Raw genomic sequence first — 18637 nt, 5'->3', positions numbered from 1 at the left:
GATTGAGCTTCGGTCACATGACCATCGCATCCCTCCTATCTGAGGCGTTCAGTCCCTTACTTTGCTGGCAAGCATACAGCCTTATTCCTAGCTTCATTCTTTAGCTGGAATGTGGGCTAGCTGACAGCATTCATAACGTAGTAATATAAGGAATATGGGGATACAAAGGCTGAAGGATACCCGGTTTACAGAGGGATCTTCTTTCCTTAGGTTATTCTCCTCGTAATATCGACGGTCTTGCTAGTTGCCTATTCCGCCTCGGACCCGTAATACTTATAACTATATTAATAAAAATAAAAATAGTAATTTGAGAGGTTATTTTCGTCCTGTTATATATTTGTATAAGAAAAGAGTAAAATATCACTAAAAGATATACCTTATATTTTAAATAAGAAGACTATTGCGTGGATTTTAGAATTTGTTGGTGTGAGAGAGATAGTAAAAAGAGTATGCTAGCACCACGCAACCAGCAGACAGAGTTTTTCTATATAGGAGCATGTGCCATAAATTTCCTTAATTAAGGGACCGCTTGTCATCAGATAATCGAAATTGTGAATGCACTACTACCATCAAAAGACTCATACTCCAGCCAGTCGTGGTTCTTGATATTCGTCCAAAGAGGCCCTCCTGCAATTTTTACTGCCTTGCCAAATATACTTAGTCGGCCACACCTTCTAAACTCCCCCTTCGACACTCCTGTCGGTTGCAGCAACAGTCCTACGCATTGTGAATTTGCCATGTTACTGTTGTAAAATGGCATGAAATGCAGGAAAGGCACATCTGCATCGCCCACATCCATATCAGGATAAACAAAACCTCCGGTATGTTGGCCATTGAGCAACGCATCATACGCCCTGGATCTGCTCAAAATAGAGGAAGTCGTTCTTTTGATTGTCAGGGTTAACAAAGGCCCACAAAGTCGAACATAGCCAGCCTTGACTTGGGCAAATGGATCGTCCGTTACTTGCTCCACATGTACGTCAATCAAAGTGACATGAAAGTCAAAGACCATACTTGTGCTGGGAGCTGGGAAGTCTATGTCTACCTTCCCATCGAGACTAGCCCAGGACCAGGACGGAGCTCGGTAAGAATCTGGCCGGGCGCTCGTTCTTGTATCTGTTGCATAGCCGTCAAGTCCATGATACCATAATAGCTGATAGAGTATGTGTTGCCGCCACAAGCCTGCCAGATACCTGTCCTTACTTCCTAGTGCTTTGTGGATTTCCTTGGCTAATCCAGAAATAGCTACTAACTTATCCTCTGCTTTCGTTAGATTGCATCGCGAGTAGACTCCTACAAGTTGAGCCCAAACGCCATACAAATCTCTAACTCGTGCTTCTGGATCATTATGGGTTGATTGATTGCTGCCCATGTCCCACGTCTTGAACGAGCTGAAGAAGTCGCTAAAGCCGTACCAGCCACCCCAGCCCTTCTGGGCCACCTTGAAACCTGAAGGATAGGTTTCGCAGAGATCCCCAGTTTTGCATTCCCAGAATACTTGATTTCTGCCAAAGTGTATGACACGTGGCGGTAGAGCCCGCTCTTGAACTATCCAACCACGAGTGAAAATTGTTTGGTCGTTGTGAAGACCTGCTTCTAAGTAGTCTTCTAGCCGAATATGGTATTCGCCGTTAGGGCTGTCAGAGAACTCCGTGGTGATGATACACGGCTCCACTACCTGTGGATTCCTCATGTGAAAGCACCCGCCATTACTATCGTCGGATCCAGAAGCTGCAATATTACAAAGAGCGCCCTTATAAACATCGCCCATTGTGGAAGCCTCCTGTCGCCAATCTTCTAAAGAATCTTGGAGTATACAAAGGGAGTCTATCCAGAGATACCGTACTCCAAGTGTTTGTGTAATCATAACTGCATCTTGGAAGGATTGGGGCAGTACATTCAGATGAATACCATCCAGAAGTTGCTGAAAGGTATCGGCAGTCAGTTTCAGGAATTTAGCCGCTCCCCAGCAGTGACTCAGAGTTATATAGGGGTGTTTGTTTGAAGTTGGTGCGGCAACAGAAAGCCTAAGGTGATCGCGATGGGGGACACCCAATTCAAGAAGTCTAGTAGGCATTTTCATGCTTGCCGAATCCACGTTACAGTCCGGATGGCTAGTAGTGCAAACCTTGAGCCACGTGGACACGAGGTCTAAGGTGGCCGCCGAATCAGTTCGGTTTTCATGCAATCTGTTCTGCATCTCTGACAAAACCTCTGGCAGAATTTCTGAATGCTATTAGCATGTTATTCCCATTACCTTGGCTCAAGGATGGCTAATCAAAGGATACGTACCACAGGTAGGCCATAGCCTGAAGTGTTCCTCTACCTTCTCTCCATTGGATAGACCGTACTTAAATGATAGCGCTACCGGAATTCCCGAACGCCATTTCGAAAGCTTAAGGCCGCATGTCTCAAGATTCAAAGTCATAGATGTGTCTCCACCCCGACGACGAATTAGGTGCCATAGCCTATCGCATATATAACACCCTTCGAGAGCACTTTGGCGCAGATCCCTCACCTCATGATGGTGATCTCGGAGAAAAACAATATCTCCCGATTCAGATACACGCTCTGCGACCAAGAGTGGACCTCTGAAGATGTTTTGGCACGTTCCACAATGCATACCGCGGATCCTTTGATGCCGGGCGCTGTTAGCGATCTGTATTCTGCACGATATAATTCAAGAAGCGGTAGATTGAAGAAGCCGGCTAGTAGGTTGCGGAGAAGGCTTGTAGACATGAATATCAGAATCGTTGCAGAGTTGCGATATGAAGGATGGACTGAGGTGACATAATGGTGAGTCATCATACGCATTCCCGAGGCAAATTACGATTGGTTGTTATTTAATGAGCAACTAGAAGCTGTCTTGAGAGCAAAAAATTGACGACTCATATGGCAAAACCAGCCATTAATGATTGCACCGGAAACAGAGGAACAAGGGAGAAGGTTTTCAGGGCTGAGCAGATTTAGCACATGGATTTAAGCCAACATCGATCCCAAAATAGTTCTATTGAAGCTGGGCGAATGCTAGACACAAGGGGGCCAAATGAGATCTGCGCTAATGACGAAAGTGTAACCGAGCCTCCAGGAAACCAAAACGAACATCTTTATGCGGTAAGATGGCCTTTTAATACATGCTTAGGCCAATTGAACGTGTGCTCAGGCCGTGCTCGGAAATACTCGCCGTCGACCTAAGCTTGCTCACCCATTGCTCAAGCTAAAGCAGCAGCAGATCAGGTTCAAAGATGGAAATGGAAATTCCATGAAAACATTCCCATGTAAATTCCTTGTTTTATCCCTCATCTGAGGCTTGCATCCGGGTGGCAATGCTTTCAGGCATGGATCTTCATTTTTGTTACAGATATTAGAGGGATAGTCGTCCTTTGTCATCTTCTCGTTCTTGTCTACGTTTTCTCCTCTGCCAAGCAGCGCCCCTCCGCTGAAACTCCGCAATCGAAGGTTTCCCAAGTGGCGCTCCCGCTCCCGCCTACCACATCTTCGCGTAGATTTTATCCGGGTCACATGATCCCCCTTTTCATGCTCTTGTCAAGTTGAGAATTGAAAATCTATCTTTCAGCTCACTCATAATATTTCGAGAATGGAGCATTCAGATGGTAAGCATGGAATGAGTTGATGGACGTCTTGAAGTTGTCTTAAGAGGTCTATTCAGTGCATTTCTACTTCCTAGGAAGTTGCACCGATTCGTATCCCCACCAACCCCAAAAAGCAGCCACTATCATCTCTCCATTATTCCCTCAGATGCAGCCCTGCCATGCAATTCAAGGCATCTCAGAATCCTCGCCGAAGCAACGACCGACATCCACTCAGAATCCCTGGCTAGCCAACCAGTCATGAGCAATGCCAAACGTATAAGAAGCATTATTATGCAAATGCCAACAATGCCCTGCATTCGGGAACACGACCTTGAAGTCGCTCGCATGAGGATACAAAGTCGCCGCCTTCCCAACAATGCCGTTCGCACTCATATCACACAACGGCGTGCCCAGCAGAATCTGGACGTCGATATTCAACGTGCTGCAGTAGATCGAGTCGTGCTGGCCCGTGATCACCATGACAGGGCCTGTGTACGTGGTCTCGATGCTGCCAATCATCACGGATGCTGCTTCACCTAAGGAGACGGTGCCGCGGGTTGCGAAATCGACGTCTGCCATGCTCTGGGAGAACTTCCCGGGCGCGTAGAATAGGAAGGTGAGGTAGTTCTCGTTGTTGAACTCGAGGTATCCTGGGTTGTAGCCGGCGAAACGGGGGTCAAGGAATGCGGGGGCGAGCCAGGACTGCACGAAGACGCCGGTGAATTGTGGGGGGAAGAAGATTGCATAGCCTGTTAGCAGGGTAGCGTCTGCGTCGGACGGGTATTTGGCGTTGAGGTTGTTGGTGACGACGGAGCCGAGGCTGTGGCCAGCGAGGATGATCTTGTCGAAGATTGTACCTGTGTATGGGGCAGGCAGGGGAAGGGTGCCACCTCGGGCCATAACGATTATTTGGTGGACCTGTTCGGCTTGATAAGGCAGCTGGACGATGGTTATGGGGTCTGGGTGGGATGAGTCGCCGTTTCCGACGCGGTCGATTGTGAGAGTTGCGTAGCCCTCGGAGGAGGCGTAGGAAACCCAGCTGTTGTCTGGATTGAAATATTCTCCAAACCAGTATGCCTTTGTGTAGCTTCCGCTGTTCGAGGGTGTCAGTTGGAACACCGGCTTCACCACTAGAGGAGAACTTACCCATGTATCAAGATTTGAAGAGTATTCGCCCGGGTTCCAACTCCGGGGCAGTAAGTAGCTGCGATGTTGTATGTACCAGATGCTACAGCATCGAGGACTCTAGAAAGGATTGGATTGACCAGGAGGAGGAAGTTTGCAGTTGTCAAGTCGGGTGGAAGGGGTATGTTGTCCGAGGAGGACGCGGTGACCGAGATGGTGATGTTGGTGCAGCCGGCGGGAATGACCTGGCGGTTCTCAATGGGGGCAGAGAAGGCGGCTCCTGCGAGGAGGAGTACAAGAGCAAAGAAGCTCGTGATGTGCGTCATCGTGGAGGTTTCGGTGTTGTGATCTTTGTTCGTTGTGTCTTGTGAATTGGTGCAAGAAGTCTTTTGTGCGATTTGGAACTTCGGATATCAATTCAATAAGGAAGCAATTTCAGGTGAATGGGAACGCATGTCAGTAAGAAAGTGAATCCATTCCATCAGTGATCGAGTCCGGCTTGACAAGGTTCGCAGTGGATATTCCGTTAAATCCTAAAGAATGAGATCATTTTCCGGTGCCATGGTCACGGAAACACAAAGGGGGTCTACATTTTGAATTACTTGATTTAACTTCCATAAAAGTGGGCCGTAAGAATGTGGCAGTGCCAGACCGTAGTAGTTGCAGGAATAGTTTGTCCAAAAGGAGGAGGATCAACGTGTGCTGGCGGTAGAACAACCTGGTAGCCTTCAGAAGTCCATATCTGCCAGGGTTTATCATAAAACTGCGAGACATTAGATTGAGCCGACGGATACAGATAACTAAAGCCTGAACGACAACTAGGATGATTGGATTAAATGAGGCAGGTAAACAGTAAACTTACCTTGAAGTATCCCTCTCGAAGTAGTTTTAATAAATATCACATCTAACGCTTCTTGGCGGAGCTAGCAGTATTCCATTGGCGTAGTGGGATTGGGACATTGGTTTTAATAGAACCACGTCTGAACATCCTTACTTGGATGCTAATGCATATAAGCAAGGCAGCCAAACCTACTACTTTTGCAGTAAAGTCTATAGAGAGTGTGGGGAATAATAGCCCAATTGTTATGACTATATGGCTATGCATACTATATACTCATCCGTAGAAGCGGCCCACCTTATCTCCTATTTAAAGTAAGCTGCAGGGGTTCTCCTATTTAAAGCAAGCTGCAGGGGTTCTTCTATTTAAAGCAAGCTGCACAGGTTTCGCGGAATTCAACTCACGAAATGCCGCAGATCCGACAATTGCTATCCCCCCCCTAAATAATTACTAGCCCGTATGTTTTGAGTATAGGTGCGAGTGGGAATCCAGGGTATTAGGCCGGTGAGGAAGTACCTTTTGAGCTGGCTGAGAGCCACTGCCAGGGTAAACGGTCTTCGTGAACCTTTTACGCACACCCCTGGCTTAATATACAGACCACTTTTTGCTCTGTGCAATAGATCCAAAAGCCCTCCAACCAGGCTTATAACCACTCAGAATAGGAATTCTGTTCCTCTAATCCATATTAGGTGCGCTAGCAATTATTTAGGGGGGGGTAGAAGTATCCACTGGCTAACTGCCCATACCCCCAAACGCCCACCCTAAAAATAAATCGATTTTTAATTATACCTTCATTATAATTGCAAGTCCTATTGTATATCAATATATTATAGCATTTTCGACATCCTGACAATTATATATTTATTTTGACCTTGTGGTGCGGCTATAATTGCCCGTAAGATTGTATATATATATATATTTTTGGTATGTGCTTGTCCTACTAAAAAATGATTGGAACAGGCATATACCAAAAAAAAAAACACTATCTTAGCCATGCTTTCCGTATAGTATCTTCGCTCTTTACCCCATACACGCGTGCAGCAGTGGTAAGACTCTCCCCTGGGCTCTCTTTTAGGAACTGGATAGCCTCACGAAGCTTATCCTTCTCTGGTATATTGCACAGAAGCATGTGCTTGGGTAGGTTGCTCAGGCGAGCTATTGCAATTAAATTGGACAACTTTTTAGGGCTAGTGGTGCACAAATTAATTGATTTTTACAATGGGTGTTGCATATAAATCAAAAATCTATGCGTTTGGCGCGGGCCATCTCGCTTTCGCGGGCCAATTCGCTCTCCCCGACTAGAGGGGCCCTACCCTCTAGTCGCGACGTTAAGTCCGACTATTATATTCCGTCCAAGTTCGTGCCCCAAGAAAGTAAACCATTTTCCTCTATATTGACCTTGAATATGATGAGTTGCAAAATAAAATCCAAGTGAGCTTTCAATCCTGGTGACAAAAAGCGTCATATGCCTGCCTTGGTAGTCTTTGGTGCGGCATTATGATAGAGTTGACAAAAGAAAGCCCAAATGCTTATTCGTGGCGGCTGAAAGGCTTCAACGGACTAAGATCCCAAACTTAAAAATAACCCAGATCTTACCACGTCACATGTTGAGTCGGGTTGCTTGCGTCGTTGGGTACTACGTGAGGCCCGAGAAATTCGAAGGGCGCAAGAATTGAGTAGAAGATATTGCTTCCCTTGAGCATGAACGTTTCCAACAGAAGCAACTCCGAACGCAGGCGCGCTGACTTCAAGAACTTGAATAGAATCAATGCAAAAAATCAAGCATCAGGCAGAGAGCACGCAAAACGCGAAGGAATGTTCAAATGACTGTATTTGCCACCCTGCTTGGGGATGAAGTAGCTCCCGACTACCTATGATACGCCACGCCCCGAGTCCCTCAATATCGACCAGGCCGTAGCCGGATGATCCATAACGCCAGCATGCAAAATCCGTGAACCTCCGAGAGACAAAACGCCGATTGAATGCTCAACCCATTATGCACATCCGAAGAACAGAAACATGAACGCCATTATCGTTGATTCGTGCCGGAAGGACGTCGCTGCGGAGGCAGTTGCATATTGAAGCCACTGGCTCTACGAGCAGCAACTCCGTTCATGCCGATACCCAAGCCCTGGCCGTTGTCGATCTCGCCGTCGGCGTCTCCTTCTTGCTCCAACAAACCCGGATGGCCCGGCGCAAGAGTTTGTGCACCATAACCGACGACCTTGAAGATGTTGACCGTGAAGCCGTTGGTGGCGTTGTGGAGTTGTTCGTAGAGGCGTTGGCGCATGTACTTCTTCTCGATCGGCTCGTGGACAAGAGGAGGGACAACGGGTTGAGGGTTCCAGTTGGAAAGACCATGCATGACTGCAGTGAGTTCTTCATCCGAGTCGACAGGTCCATTGCCAGCTTCCTCGTCCTCGAGTGGAGCGTTGGCGTCGATCGCGGCCTCTGTTTGGAGGGTCAGTGACATGTTGACGCGTCCGAGGAAAAGGACTTACTCTGCTGCTTCGCCTGGTTCTTCTTTTGATATGCTGCGAGAAGCATGTCGTAGGGGAGAGAACGTCCAGCAACAGCGCGCTTAGCACCCATGGAGTGGCTCTTGCAGGTCAAGGATCGGGCGCACGGGACACCGTCCTTGCTCACACCGCACTGACGCTCAACATCGACAGGACCTGCGAGATTGTTAGCAAGAGAGCGAGACAGTTGTAGAAAACCCACGACCCATAAACCACAAGCCAAATACAAAAAATCCATCAAGAGGCTCGTCCTCCAGATCAAAGACTGAAGAGAGATCTGTGACAGTGCCTCCATCGGACACGTCTTCTTCACCATCTTCTCCAGACAAAGCCTGGTACTTGAGTTCTTGCTTGATCGCACTGGACAGTCTCATCGACTTGCAGAGCGAGTCCGTGGCAGGAGCCTTCCTGCAAGGCTGGTACGCCATAGCAGCAGCCAGGTTGCTTGTCTGATGTTTGGAAAGAAAGGATTTGGAGAGGAAGCAAAGAGAGCCGTCCTCTGATAAGAAAAGAATCTATATCGATAGCACTACCACAACCACAACCACAAGGCGGCGATGCTTTAGACTCGGAAGAACGGCAAGAAGCACTGTGCAAATTTGGAAATTTGGAAAATAGCAAAATAGAAAAACAAAATACCTTTTTGCTTCGGTGCCTTTGGCTTCGGCTCTTCCTTCTTCTTCTTCTGCTTGGGTCCTTTCTCCGCATCTCCGTCCGCCTTTCTCTTCTTGCCCTTCTTGGTATCATCAACCTCAATTTTCTTGCCCGCGCTCTTCTTCGTACTTTTCAAGCCGCCGGGCCCTTTTTTATCCGCCGCAACATCCTCGTCCTCATCCTCATCCTCCATCCTGGTGTCTCCCTCCTCGTCCTTGTCTTTGTCCTTGTCCTTCTCGTCTCCCTTCGCCGCCAACTTCTTCTCTCGTTCCCTCGCTTCCTTTTGTTCTTTCTTCTTCTTCAACTTCTCGTTCTTGGCCTTGATACACGCTTCGACGTGTGCAGCACTCACAGTCTTCAGTATACCCTTCTTGCAAATCTTGCACTGTTGCAGCTCAGTCGGGTCTTCAAGCGGTCTTCCAGTGGGGAAATTCTCTCGCACAGAGTCATCAAGTTGATTGACCACCGGGCCAGGGCTCGCAGGACCAGAGGCGCTGTTGGGAGTATCAGTGCCTTTCTTTCCATCTACTTTACGTCAGCAACGCCTGTCGCACGTTCCTTGGGACAAACCATCAATCACACTCCCATCCCGCCAATTCCCCGGCTTGTTCTGCTTTGGCGCCGGAGTCTTCAGTTTGATTTTCCCAGCAGGCTTGTCCTTCGCAACCTTCTTGGGCGCAACCTTGATCGTGGAGTCATCGTCGCTCGCGACCGAGGCTGGGTAGGTTAGCTGTGCCCTGGATAAGTAGCGCACATGGAGAAAGACCTTTGCTACTGCCCACAGCTGCAGCCATGATGGCGGCGATGGATGCGGGGCTGTGGTTGATGGATTATCGCGTCTCTTGGCTCGAGTGAGGTTGAGTGATGTGATGCGAGGCGAGGCTGCATACCTGTTACAGGGATCAATATAGGTTAAATTACGCAAGCATTGCCGCTTTATACACACCTCACTCTCAGTCCACAGGGGCAAATTACTGCAATTGAAGCTATTCAGACAATTCTACCACTTTGTCTCCATTCCATTAGCTGCAATTACATCCAGACAACGCTGGTGCATCGTCCTTATTCTCTCTCTTACCTCTGTAACTGTAATTGTCTCCCATGCTCTTAAAACAGCTGCCCGGAGCCTTGCTTTATTACGGTACACGCAGGATCTATCTCTTCTAAGAGATCCTTGAGACGGTCCCATATATTCTTAATTGGGGACAGATCTGGAGAGAATGGTGGCCAGAAAATCAGCCTCACATTCCAGCTCTTTAAGAGAGCAAGTGTCTCTGCTGCCTTATGCCCTGATCCACCGTCTTGTTAGAAGTAGAGGCCTGGGTGATTAAAGAGGTAATTGACGATTACTGGTACGGTATGCTCGCAGTACGATTTCGTTGTAATTGTCCCCCACTCTTTCTCCCAGAACAAGCCTCTCCCTTTCCCATACTTCCCACTTATACAGCCCCAGAATATCTAGCTAATTCGCCTCTGCCACTTGTATTGGATATAATCTGGGTGGAAGAGCTCAGATAAACCGATTTTCCTTGTATACCACTGTCTCTTATAATAGCCTGGCTATACCCAAGTCTCATCGCTCCAGCAGATCTCGTTCCATTAATCGTCTGTCCAGTTTAGATGCTCTTGTGCCTACTCAAGCCGGAGCCTTTGATTCTTAGGAGAGATTGGGGGTGTTCGTCTTCTTATACCCCGGCAGTAACCCTCCTTCTTGAAGGCTATACGAATAGCGTATTCCCCACAGTTCTAGCCAAGCTATTTCGGCAGCTCTTTCCTTGGAATATCGCGTGAGAGGGAGCTGAAGGTAGCCTAGCTAATAAGGTGCTTGCGTTGAGGAGTAGAGAGGAGTGGATAACGGCCATATCGTTTCTTTTGAGGTGTTGGACGATACTATAGGGCGTAATTAATCTGCTTACGAGTAAGCTTTGGGTTCTGGAGGAGAATATCAGCGATAGTCCAGCCAGCAGTATAGTAGAGAGTTTGTATGCGAAGACGATCATCTCTAGTCGACGGGTTTGAGTATGTTTTTGGTATAGGAATAAAGATTAATGATTCCATTAATAAGTTGAGAGAGAAGAGGACGAGAGTGAAGCATCTTATAGCGGCATGAGAAACAGGAGACTCACCGTAATCAGCTGTTCCGATACCTGTTCTGATTAGTGGGATTACCCTGTAATTCTACTATCCCCCCCCCGGTTTAATTCACGGTGGGTCCATATTCGCCATACTCTCACGCTTTACTCACACCACACCTCACTCCACATTCCAGCTAATCAGAGCTCTCAAATACTGGCCAGAGATCACTCCACGCAGCACCATAAGAGCGGCAGAATAGCCTGCGTATATGTGTTTGAATAGCTTCATTTTTAAATACATTTTTAAATAGATTAATATACTACTTTACCACCGTACGGAAATCTGTACGACACAGAGACTCCACCCTCTGCGTAACCGCATACCCCTCCTTTTGATATTAATGAATTCATTAATATCCCTGATTCCCAAAAGACTATGTAATCGTGGGATTCACGTGACGGTCCTCGCTCTATAGCCTCTCCCTCTCTTTGTCCTATACCCTCTTCACTAGCTCCTCTCCCAGACTCTCTGTTCACGTCTCCCCGCAGTCCTCCTCCCTTTATCCAAGACTCTCAAGCTGATTCGTAGCTCTCAAATGGTAGTAATGACTCTATGCGATTGATCTCGACTGATTATATACGTGATAAGCGCTTGCAGATCCAAATAGTGCTTCTCTTTAAGATACCGTGGGCTCAAATTAAAGAGACTCTCGACGTCACTGAAAATCAGATTCGCTAGGCTAAACACCACCGTCTTACGCCACAGAAGAGCAAATCAGGGAGGTATGCGAAGCTCCATACTCCTGAGAAAACATAGCTTAAGGAGTAGTTACTTTCCTCTCCTTCTCACCATCACGTGGCATACCAAAAGATCCCATACTTCCTTCCACAGCTCCACGCAAAGGAGCAGGCTATTCGTATAGCTATAGACGAAATTGGATACTGCCGCCGTATCTCACGCAAGAAGGGGTTCTCAGATGATCCTGAAGTCTGCCAGGAGAGGCTGGACTTAGCAGAGGACGGGAAAACGTGGCCTCGCCCAGACGTATAAAGGATCTGCTTTATAGACGAAGTATGGGCATTTGGAGGGGCTCATACGAGTTCGTATATTACTTGCTTAAAGGATAGAAGCGATCGCTTACTCCCTGAGTGTATGAGACACAAGTACTCTAAGCTGCCTTCGTGGATGTTCTGGGGGAGTATAGTCGATGGCAAGAAGGGGCCTGCTCTCTTCTGGGAAAAGGAATAGGGCTCGATTAACTCTGCATGATACGACCGCAAGATCCTCTCAATAATAGAGCGGTTCTTCCGTAACCACCCACTTAGTCGGTACCGGTTCTGGCAAGACAATGCCTCCTCTTACCGATCGTACGAGACAAAGACAAACTTACTTATTCGCCATATTCCTATAATTCTAGCTCCTTGATACTCACCAGACTTGAACCTTATTGAGCATGTGTGGAATTAGATAAAGAATTAGATTGAGGAGCATTACTGGGAAGCACGCTACCAACCGGATAAGATCTATTTAGATTAACTTCGCAAGATTATACAAGATGCGTGGGACGCTATACTAGACGAGTATATCCAAGGCTTATATAATAGCTGGTGGAGAAGGTATTAAACTGTGATTGATGCTAGGGGGGGCCCTACTAAGTATTGAGAGGAATATAGAAGAGAAGAAAATCAAAACACCAGGCTTCTGGCTTCATAATTTCCTAATGCGGAAGTGCGAGAGTAAAGGCTGACGAGATAGTGAGTGCTGAGCAAAGAGAGTGTGGTGAAAACACCAAGACTGCTGGCTTTATTATTGCTTAATTAGGAAGGCGGTAAGCGCATAATCGCGTGCTCTAAGTAAGGTGATGGGTGGAATCAGACAGTGGCGAATATTGGACCTACCGTGAATTAAACTAGGGGGGGGATAGTAGCTGGTTCGCCGGTGGAAACCCTGTAATCAGGTGCTAATTGAGGTAATCAGGTGTCAATTAACCTTTAAAACCCCACGTAGGTACTATCCCCCCCCCGGTTCAAAGCGCCATCACGAGATTGATAACACCACGCCTGCACGGGCCCTATCAAGGGTCTATAGCGAATAGAGACTCTCCAAAGCACCTGAGATTTCCTATGTTGGGGATATAAACGAGGTTTTGGGGTGGCGTTACTAATCTCGTGATGGCGCTTTGAACTAGGGGGGGGATAGTACTGTAGTAGGCTGGAGCGGACCTTTACCCGTTTCAGCCTGGTGTGGAGAATAAATACTATGTGGTCTTGAAAAGGGGGTAATTCTGGAACTCGAGGAATTGGGATATTTGATTTAAAAGAATATGAGCGGTCGAGAGGATTTTCTAGCTGGTTTCATATCTTTTTGAACGGATTTGAGCACAAAGTGTTGCTTGAGACTTGGAATTCCCCTTGCCACAAGCGAAGTCAGCAGTTGCCCCTTAATTCTCAGACCTCAAATGTTGATGTTGCAGAGTTTAGTGTCCCCGATTATATAAACACGAAGACCGTGCAGTTTATAGCATTTTTGCAATTACCTCTTCGTTTCAGACACATTCTACAATGGAAGCTTAAAAATCTTTAATGGGTCACGTGATCACCACCCTGTCACGAATTTCTTTTTGACAAGGGTAGAAGCTTTTTTTGAAAGAATTTTTTATTTTAAGCTTCAACGTGTTCTATTTCTAACTGCACATGGCGTCTATTAACGTAGTGGGCTAAGATGCTAACCGTAGTCTCTCTTATCTTGCAAGCCTCCGCGAGCCATCTGACTCTCCTCGCTGATCAAGCATCGGCGCGCCACAATTAGTCCTTACCCCACAATTTCGACATTAACGAGAAACCAGGATCATGTAGGGGCATTGGGCGCGTGGTCCCAGAGACCTGTCATCGCAGCTGGCGTACCGAACGCCACCTTTGCACGGGACGGCTCATGTGGCAAAGTGCCGTGTGCAAAAAACCCAGCTCACGGAAAGAACACTGTTCCTACGCTGATCTATCGGCCCGCGAGGTGCAGCGCGGAACAGGAACAGGACCTTCTCCGGGCCGTTTCAGCCACCGTAGCTACCGTCGGCCTCGATTGGCGAAGAAGGGAACCAACAGTTTCTGCCAAGGACTCCTCTTTTTCGACAGCCAATTCCAACGATACAGATTTGAGCTCTGTTCATCTATTCAAAGCCGGCTCGAGTTCTAAAAAGAACCTGGAAGCCACGCGGGCCGGGGAAGCTGAGGGGAGATACACCCTTACCTCCGAAAGGGAAACCTGAATAACACCTCAGATCTCAAGATCGCAGAATGGGAATATCAGGTCTCTTTATGAGACTGGATTGGGCGAAGACCTAGGATGGATCCTGTCTAAGGCAGTGCTATTTGTGAAATCTCGTTGTGCTTTGTTCTAGAGAGCGGACAGTGTTTTGTCAATAGTTTCAACGAGACGGGCAGTGCCGTGTCTCCCCACAACGCTGAGGAAAGTGGGGCCAATGGCAGAGTTCAACGTAAGACATTACTGAGACTTGCACCGGAGGAAACTCTTCCTGTGGCTAGAAGTGGCGTTGAGCGGCTTCTCTTTCTCGCCTTCTTCTGGCACGTATCCTTATCTTAGTCCTGCGAGTCGAGACAGAACTTCCCGTTCCCACGAAACGAAAGGCGTATGGACCAGCAAGCGACCCATATCTCCTCTTCCTTTTCTTTCTATCAAGAACTGATCAATGTGTGTCCTGCTGTTTGGCAGAACAAAAAAAAAACATGAGAGGGGGAAAGGAATGCAACAAATTATCGATAACTCAGTGATACGGTGACACATTCGACAATCACCAGCTGCCCACCTTCAACATGAAATACCTTGACCTTGGAATATTCGCCGTCCTGGCGTGGATATTGTCAACTATCAGCGCTCAACAATACTCTTTGGCGAACGCAACAACATGTGGGGTAAGCATCTCGGTTTCTCTTACCTTAAATATCATCTCACTGATTTACCTAGCTCGCTTGCGTAGCAGTCACTGTGCCAAAGATTAATTGCCCGCTGCTTAACACAGCTTGTCAATGCAAGAGCACCGAATTACCACAGTTGATGACAGCATGTCTGTTAGAAAATTGCACAATGCACGATGGATTGAGTGTGTCCCTTTTGCCTTCCTTCGTTTGTGTCAATTTCCTAACGAGGTTCATGGAATAGTTCTTGCAAAAGTGCAGGCAAGCGTCTGCCATTTGCCACATCCAGATCGATCTGCTGTGCCGATTGTTCTGACTGCCACTGTCTACACGTTCACAACTGTGTTGGTCGTCTTGCGTCTGATATCCAAAATCTGGGTGTCTCGCACTATGGGCATAGACGATTGGATTGTCATTATTGCTCAGGTATGTCCGATGCTTGTGTGCTACGCAGGCGCTGATGTCGCCAGACTATCTTGTTCGCATCCACGTACCTTACAATCAAGAGTATGGTATTATATCCTCCTCCTATTGGCCAGTGACTGACCTTCCCAGTGTCAAAGGTAGGCTTTGGGAGACATATCTGGGATCTTCAAGACGGCGATCTCTCGCTTTTTTTGAAATATTGTAAGTTCTCCGTATCTTGAAGATTAGATACTTGTTCTTATGTCTACCTAGTTTACATCGTAGAGAACGCCTATGTGATATCCATTACCCTAACAAAGATCTCCGTGATCTTCCTCTACCTCCGACTCTTCGAACACTCGCCATCGTTCCGCTATACCGCGTACGGAACTATAGTTTTCATCGCTCTCATCACAGTTGTTCTCTCGTCTTTAACGATATTCGCCTGTCAACCTGTGTCCTTCTTTTGGGACAGGGATATCAGAGGAGGCAAATGTTTGGATATCAAAGCTGTCGCTTATGCTATTAGCACTGTGGGCATCGTTGAGGATCTCGTTATCGTTGCCCTTCCATTACCCTTGCTTGTAAAGCTGCAAATGAGTACGAGGAAGAAGATCGGAATCGGATTTATGTTGATTTTGGGAAGCATGTAAGTCTCAGACATTCTTGCAATGATTTTACTAATACCATAAAAGAGGTTGTGTAGTTTCCATGATCCGTCTCAAGTCCCTCATCTCCTTCGGGAACTCCCTCGACCCTTCCTGTAAGTGTGGCCAATATCTCATTTCCCATTTTCATCTCGTTCTCATCCAAAAGAACTAACAACATACCAAGGGGACAACGTCAATGCCGTAGTCTGGACAATCCTCGAGCTCTCTGCCGCCATGATCTGCGCCAGCCTCCCCGCTCTCCGCGTCCTCCTCCTCAAACTCTTTCCCAAATCCATACTCTCCACCACCGGAGGCACGTTCCCCACCAACGGACGAGAACCACAACCAAAACCATGGCAAGGTATTGATTTCGGGCGCCGTTCTGATCGTTACCACTCCTCTGCGACGGGCTTTGTAGAGCTGGAGCGGACGATTTCGGCTGCCCGAGCCGATCAAGCGGAGACACCCCCCACGCCGCCCCCGAAAGACAATTTTGTGATAGAGGTGAGTATGGTAAATAATGAGCGTCGGCGTTAAGGTGGTATACGAGTGTATGAATATTGATGCTATGACTATGGAGTTGGGATGCATGGATTACATGAATGGATAATGAATTGATGAGGGGATCTCATGTATAATAAACGATTTTCTACTTACTAGTACGTATTTACTTACGAATACGCATTCTGCCTTTCCTTAAGGCTTTATTAAATGGGCTATGAGAGTTTTCTGGTTAGTTTGTACTGTTTTTATGCGAATTTGAGCGCGGACTATTTCATCAGAATTGAGGTCAGAATTTGCCCCTTTTTATTTCTAGACTCCAAAATGATGAAGGTGTAGGGGTTTAGAACCCCAAATCCTAAACGCATTAGTTCTGAACCGTGCTAAATTATTCCAAAACAGCTCAAAACTCTTTCACAGGCGTCTTCTTTATAGCAAGTGTGGTAATCAGGTTCATCAGTCACGCACGTGGGCACCTCTTTCCGGCACTTCTAAAACTGGAAATAGACTCTTCATCGTTTCCTCATATTGACACGAATTCTATGCCATCTACTTCTTTTTCAAACTATTCAATGATGGCCCCCCAAGAAATATATAACACAACACGCTGACAACAGCGCACATGCCTGCAACCACAGCATTCATATTCCCAAACCCAATCGCGTCCCTCAAAGCCCCGGAAACCAGGGGCCCCAGAGTTAATCCCGCACTGAACACCATACTGTTGATCGCATATAATTGTGCGTACGGCCCTTCGTCTCCAAAGACCTCCGGATTGGCCCTGTAATACTGCTCGACGACAAAACTCGCCTCGACAATGCTCGGTGCACTGATCATTGCCATACCTATTCCACACATCCCCAGAAAGACACAGAATTTCGCTATTTCGCCATTCCCTCCATCATGTGGGATTCTTAATAGGATTAGAGGCAGGACGAGGAATGCGAAGCCAATAGAGGCTGCCAGCTTGGGGCCGTACTTGTCGACTCCTTTTCCGAACAGCGGACCAAAGACGAGGTACGGGAGAACGAGGGGCATGAAGAGAAGACCCGCTTTCAGTGAGTCGAAGCCGAAGAGGTCCTGTGCTTCGGTTGGGATTGTAGAGTCGAAGACTGCGAGGAGCGTGGCTTGCGTGAAAGCAACGAGTTCGGCGACGAGAAGCCGTGGATTCTTCAAGCAGTAGAGGAGGGGAAACTTGCGGATCCATTTCGGTTGGTCCTTGGGTATCTCCCAGTCGTCAAGATCACCCGCTCCATTTGCCAGGAGTGGAGAATCCTCGTTTGCTTCGTCTTCATCCACTTCCTCGTCATCTTTGAGACCGTACTTTACGGCAACCTTCTTCTCAATAACCGCCAATCGCATCAAGAAATCGATAGCCAGTAACCCGAACCCCATCCCAAACACCGCTCCTGATCCTGACTTCTTGTACACAATTCCTCCAAGCACAGGAGCAGCGAGCTCCCCCACGCTGATGAATGAGAAGATACTCCCGATCGTCACACCCAGCTTGTTGCTCCCCACCGTATCCAAGATCAGAGCAAGGCCAATCGTCCATACCACTGCTGCACTTATTCCCTGGAGAATCCTCGCTATAACAAGAACCGGAATCGTCTCTCCCAGCCACAAAAGGATCGTTGAAGCAAGCAGAGCCACGAGACCAAGCAGAAACGGCAGCTGGCGTGCCGGCAGCTTATCTGCGAGGATTCCTGCGGGCAAGGAGAACAGGACGGAGGCCCCGGCGAAACATGCGAGCAGGGCTGATGTGTAGGTTTGGATTTTGTTGTGTGGGACGTCGAGGCGGTCTGCGAGGATGAAAGGGAGGATGGGAACGACGATACCGTAGAGAAAGAGATCGGTGAAGAGTCCTATGCCGACGGTGGAGATGATGAAGAGGGTATTGCTGCGCCATTTGAGACCGATGGGAGACTCGGAGTAATCTGCGGGCATGATTGTGGTATGAAGATGTTTGAACAATGAGGAAAGTGGGATAGAGGGCAGAAATGGAGGGGTAATGGAGAGGTACACCCCACTGTCGGGGCCTGGGTAGCACAAGAACGGGATGTTTGTCTTTCTGCACGATATCGGAGGACGAAAAAGAGAGAGGATTTGGAAATCTGCAAGCCTCCAGAATGCAGCCTGGTTGCATGGCGTCATGGAGTGAGTGGTGCGCGGGATAGACCGCGACTTGTCTCACTTGAGAATAGCTTCTCGTTCATTTGGAAGATGATTTCAAATTTGGCTTCCCCGAGTTCCCCGGGATGCTTTCCTGGGAGAACTTCGGGCCGTCTTATGAGAGAGAAACGTAAAAGTTTAAGGAAGAGGTTGAAGGTTGATGAAGGAGTCA

The 18637-nt window shown here is 47.7% G+C and overlaps 6 protein-coding genes across 6 annotated transcripts; 2 read left to right on the top strand and 4 right to left on the bottom strand.

The window, feature by feature from the left end:
* Nucleotides 1–431: 431 nt before the first annotated feature.
* Nucleotides 432–2708, bottom strand: K444DRAFT_617287 (HET-domain-containing protein). The gene is made up of 2 exons (XM_024881093.1): nt 2293–2708; nt 432–2226 (listed from the first exon to the last, which is right to left on the bottom strand). The coding sequence occupies exons 1-2, from the start codon at nt 2426–2428 to the stop codon at nt 536–538; spliced, it is 1827 nt and encodes a 608-aa protein (XP_024731728.1). The 5' UTR covers nt 2429–2708; the 3' UTR covers nt 432–535.
* A 1116-nt stretch (nt 2709–3824) lies between these two features.
* On the bottom strand, nt 3825–5133 carry K444DRAFT_666795 (alpha/beta-hydrolase; the record flags this gene model as incomplete). Its single annotated transcript, XM_024887224.1, has 2 exons — nt 4740–5133; nt 3825–4686 (listed from the first exon to the last, which is right to left on the bottom strand). Exons 1-2 carry the CDS (start codon nt 5042–5044, stop codon nt 3825–3827), a joined length of 1167 nt encoding a protein of 388 aa, XP_024731727.1. The 5' UTR covers nt 5045–5133.
* Nucleotides 5134–7585: 2452 nt separating this feature from the next.
* Nucleotides 7586–9523, bottom strand: K444DRAFT_645750 (SCA7-domain-containing protein; the record flags this gene model as incomplete). Its single annotated transcript, XM_024885117.1, has 5 exons — nt 7586–8007; nt 8058–8231; nt 8715–9254; nt 9300–9446; nt 9484–9523. 5 exons carry the CDS (start codon nt 9521–9523, stop codon nt 7586–7588), a joined length of 1323 nt encoding a protein of 440 aa, XP_024731726.1.
* A 2332-nt stretch (nt 9524–11855) lies between these two features.
* Nucleotides 11856–12053, top strand: K444DRAFT_538564 (uncharacterized protein; the record flags this gene model as incomplete). Its single annotated transcript, XM_024875550.1, has 1 exon — nt 11856–12053. A coding segment is annotated over one exon (198 nt), but the record flags the coding sequence as incomplete, so codon positions are not given.
* A 2582-nt stretch (nt 12054–14635) lies between these two features.
* Nucleotides 14636–16402, top strand: K444DRAFT_633723 (uncharacterized protein; the record flags this gene model as incomplete). Its single annotated transcript, XM_024883652.1, has 8 exons — nt 14636–14734; nt 14787–14922; nt 14999–15163; nt 15293–15364; nt 15416–15791; nt 15838–15905; nt 15977–16296; nt 16373–16402. 8 exons carry the CDS (start codon nt 14636–14638, stop codon nt 16400–16402), a joined length of 1266 nt encoding a protein of 421 aa, XP_024731724.1.
* A 310-nt stretch (nt 16403–16712) lies between these two features.
* On the bottom strand, nt 16713–18615 carry K444DRAFT_617284 (MFS transporter-like protein). The gene has a single exon (XM_024881092.1). The coding sequence runs from the start codon at nt 18445–18447 to the stop codon at nt 16843–16845; it is 1605 nt and encodes a 534-aa protein (XP_024731723.1). The 5' UTR covers nt 18448–18615; the 3' UTR covers nt 16713–16842.
* Between the last annotated feature and the right edge of the window lie 22 nt (nt 18616–18637).

This window comes from Hyaloscypha bicolor (genome assembly GCF_002865645.1).
Source record: "Hyaloscypha bicolor E unplaced genomic scaffold K444scaffold_126, whole genome shotgun sequence".
Classification (NCBI taxonomy): Eukaryota; Fungi; Ascomycota; class Leotiomycetes; order Helotiales; family Hyaloscyphaceae; genus Hyaloscypha; species Hyaloscypha bicolor.
The sequence above is the reverse complement of the archived record's forward strand: the minus strand, read 5'-3'. Positions and strand labels throughout refer to the sequence as shown.

Coding starts and splice junctions, on each gene's coding strand:
- K444DRAFT_617287 (XM_024881093.1), bottom strand. CDS start 2,428: ATGACTTTGAATCTTGAGACATGCGGCCTTAAGCTTTCGAAATGGCGT. Junction 2,227..2,292: donor CAGGCTATGGCCTACCTGTG/GTACGTATCCTT, acceptor AATAGCATTCAG/AAATTCTGCCAGAGGTTTTG.
- K444DRAFT_617284 (XM_024881092.1), bottom strand. CDS start 18,447: ATGACGCCATGCAACCAGGCTGCATTCTGGAGGCTTGCAGATTTCCAA.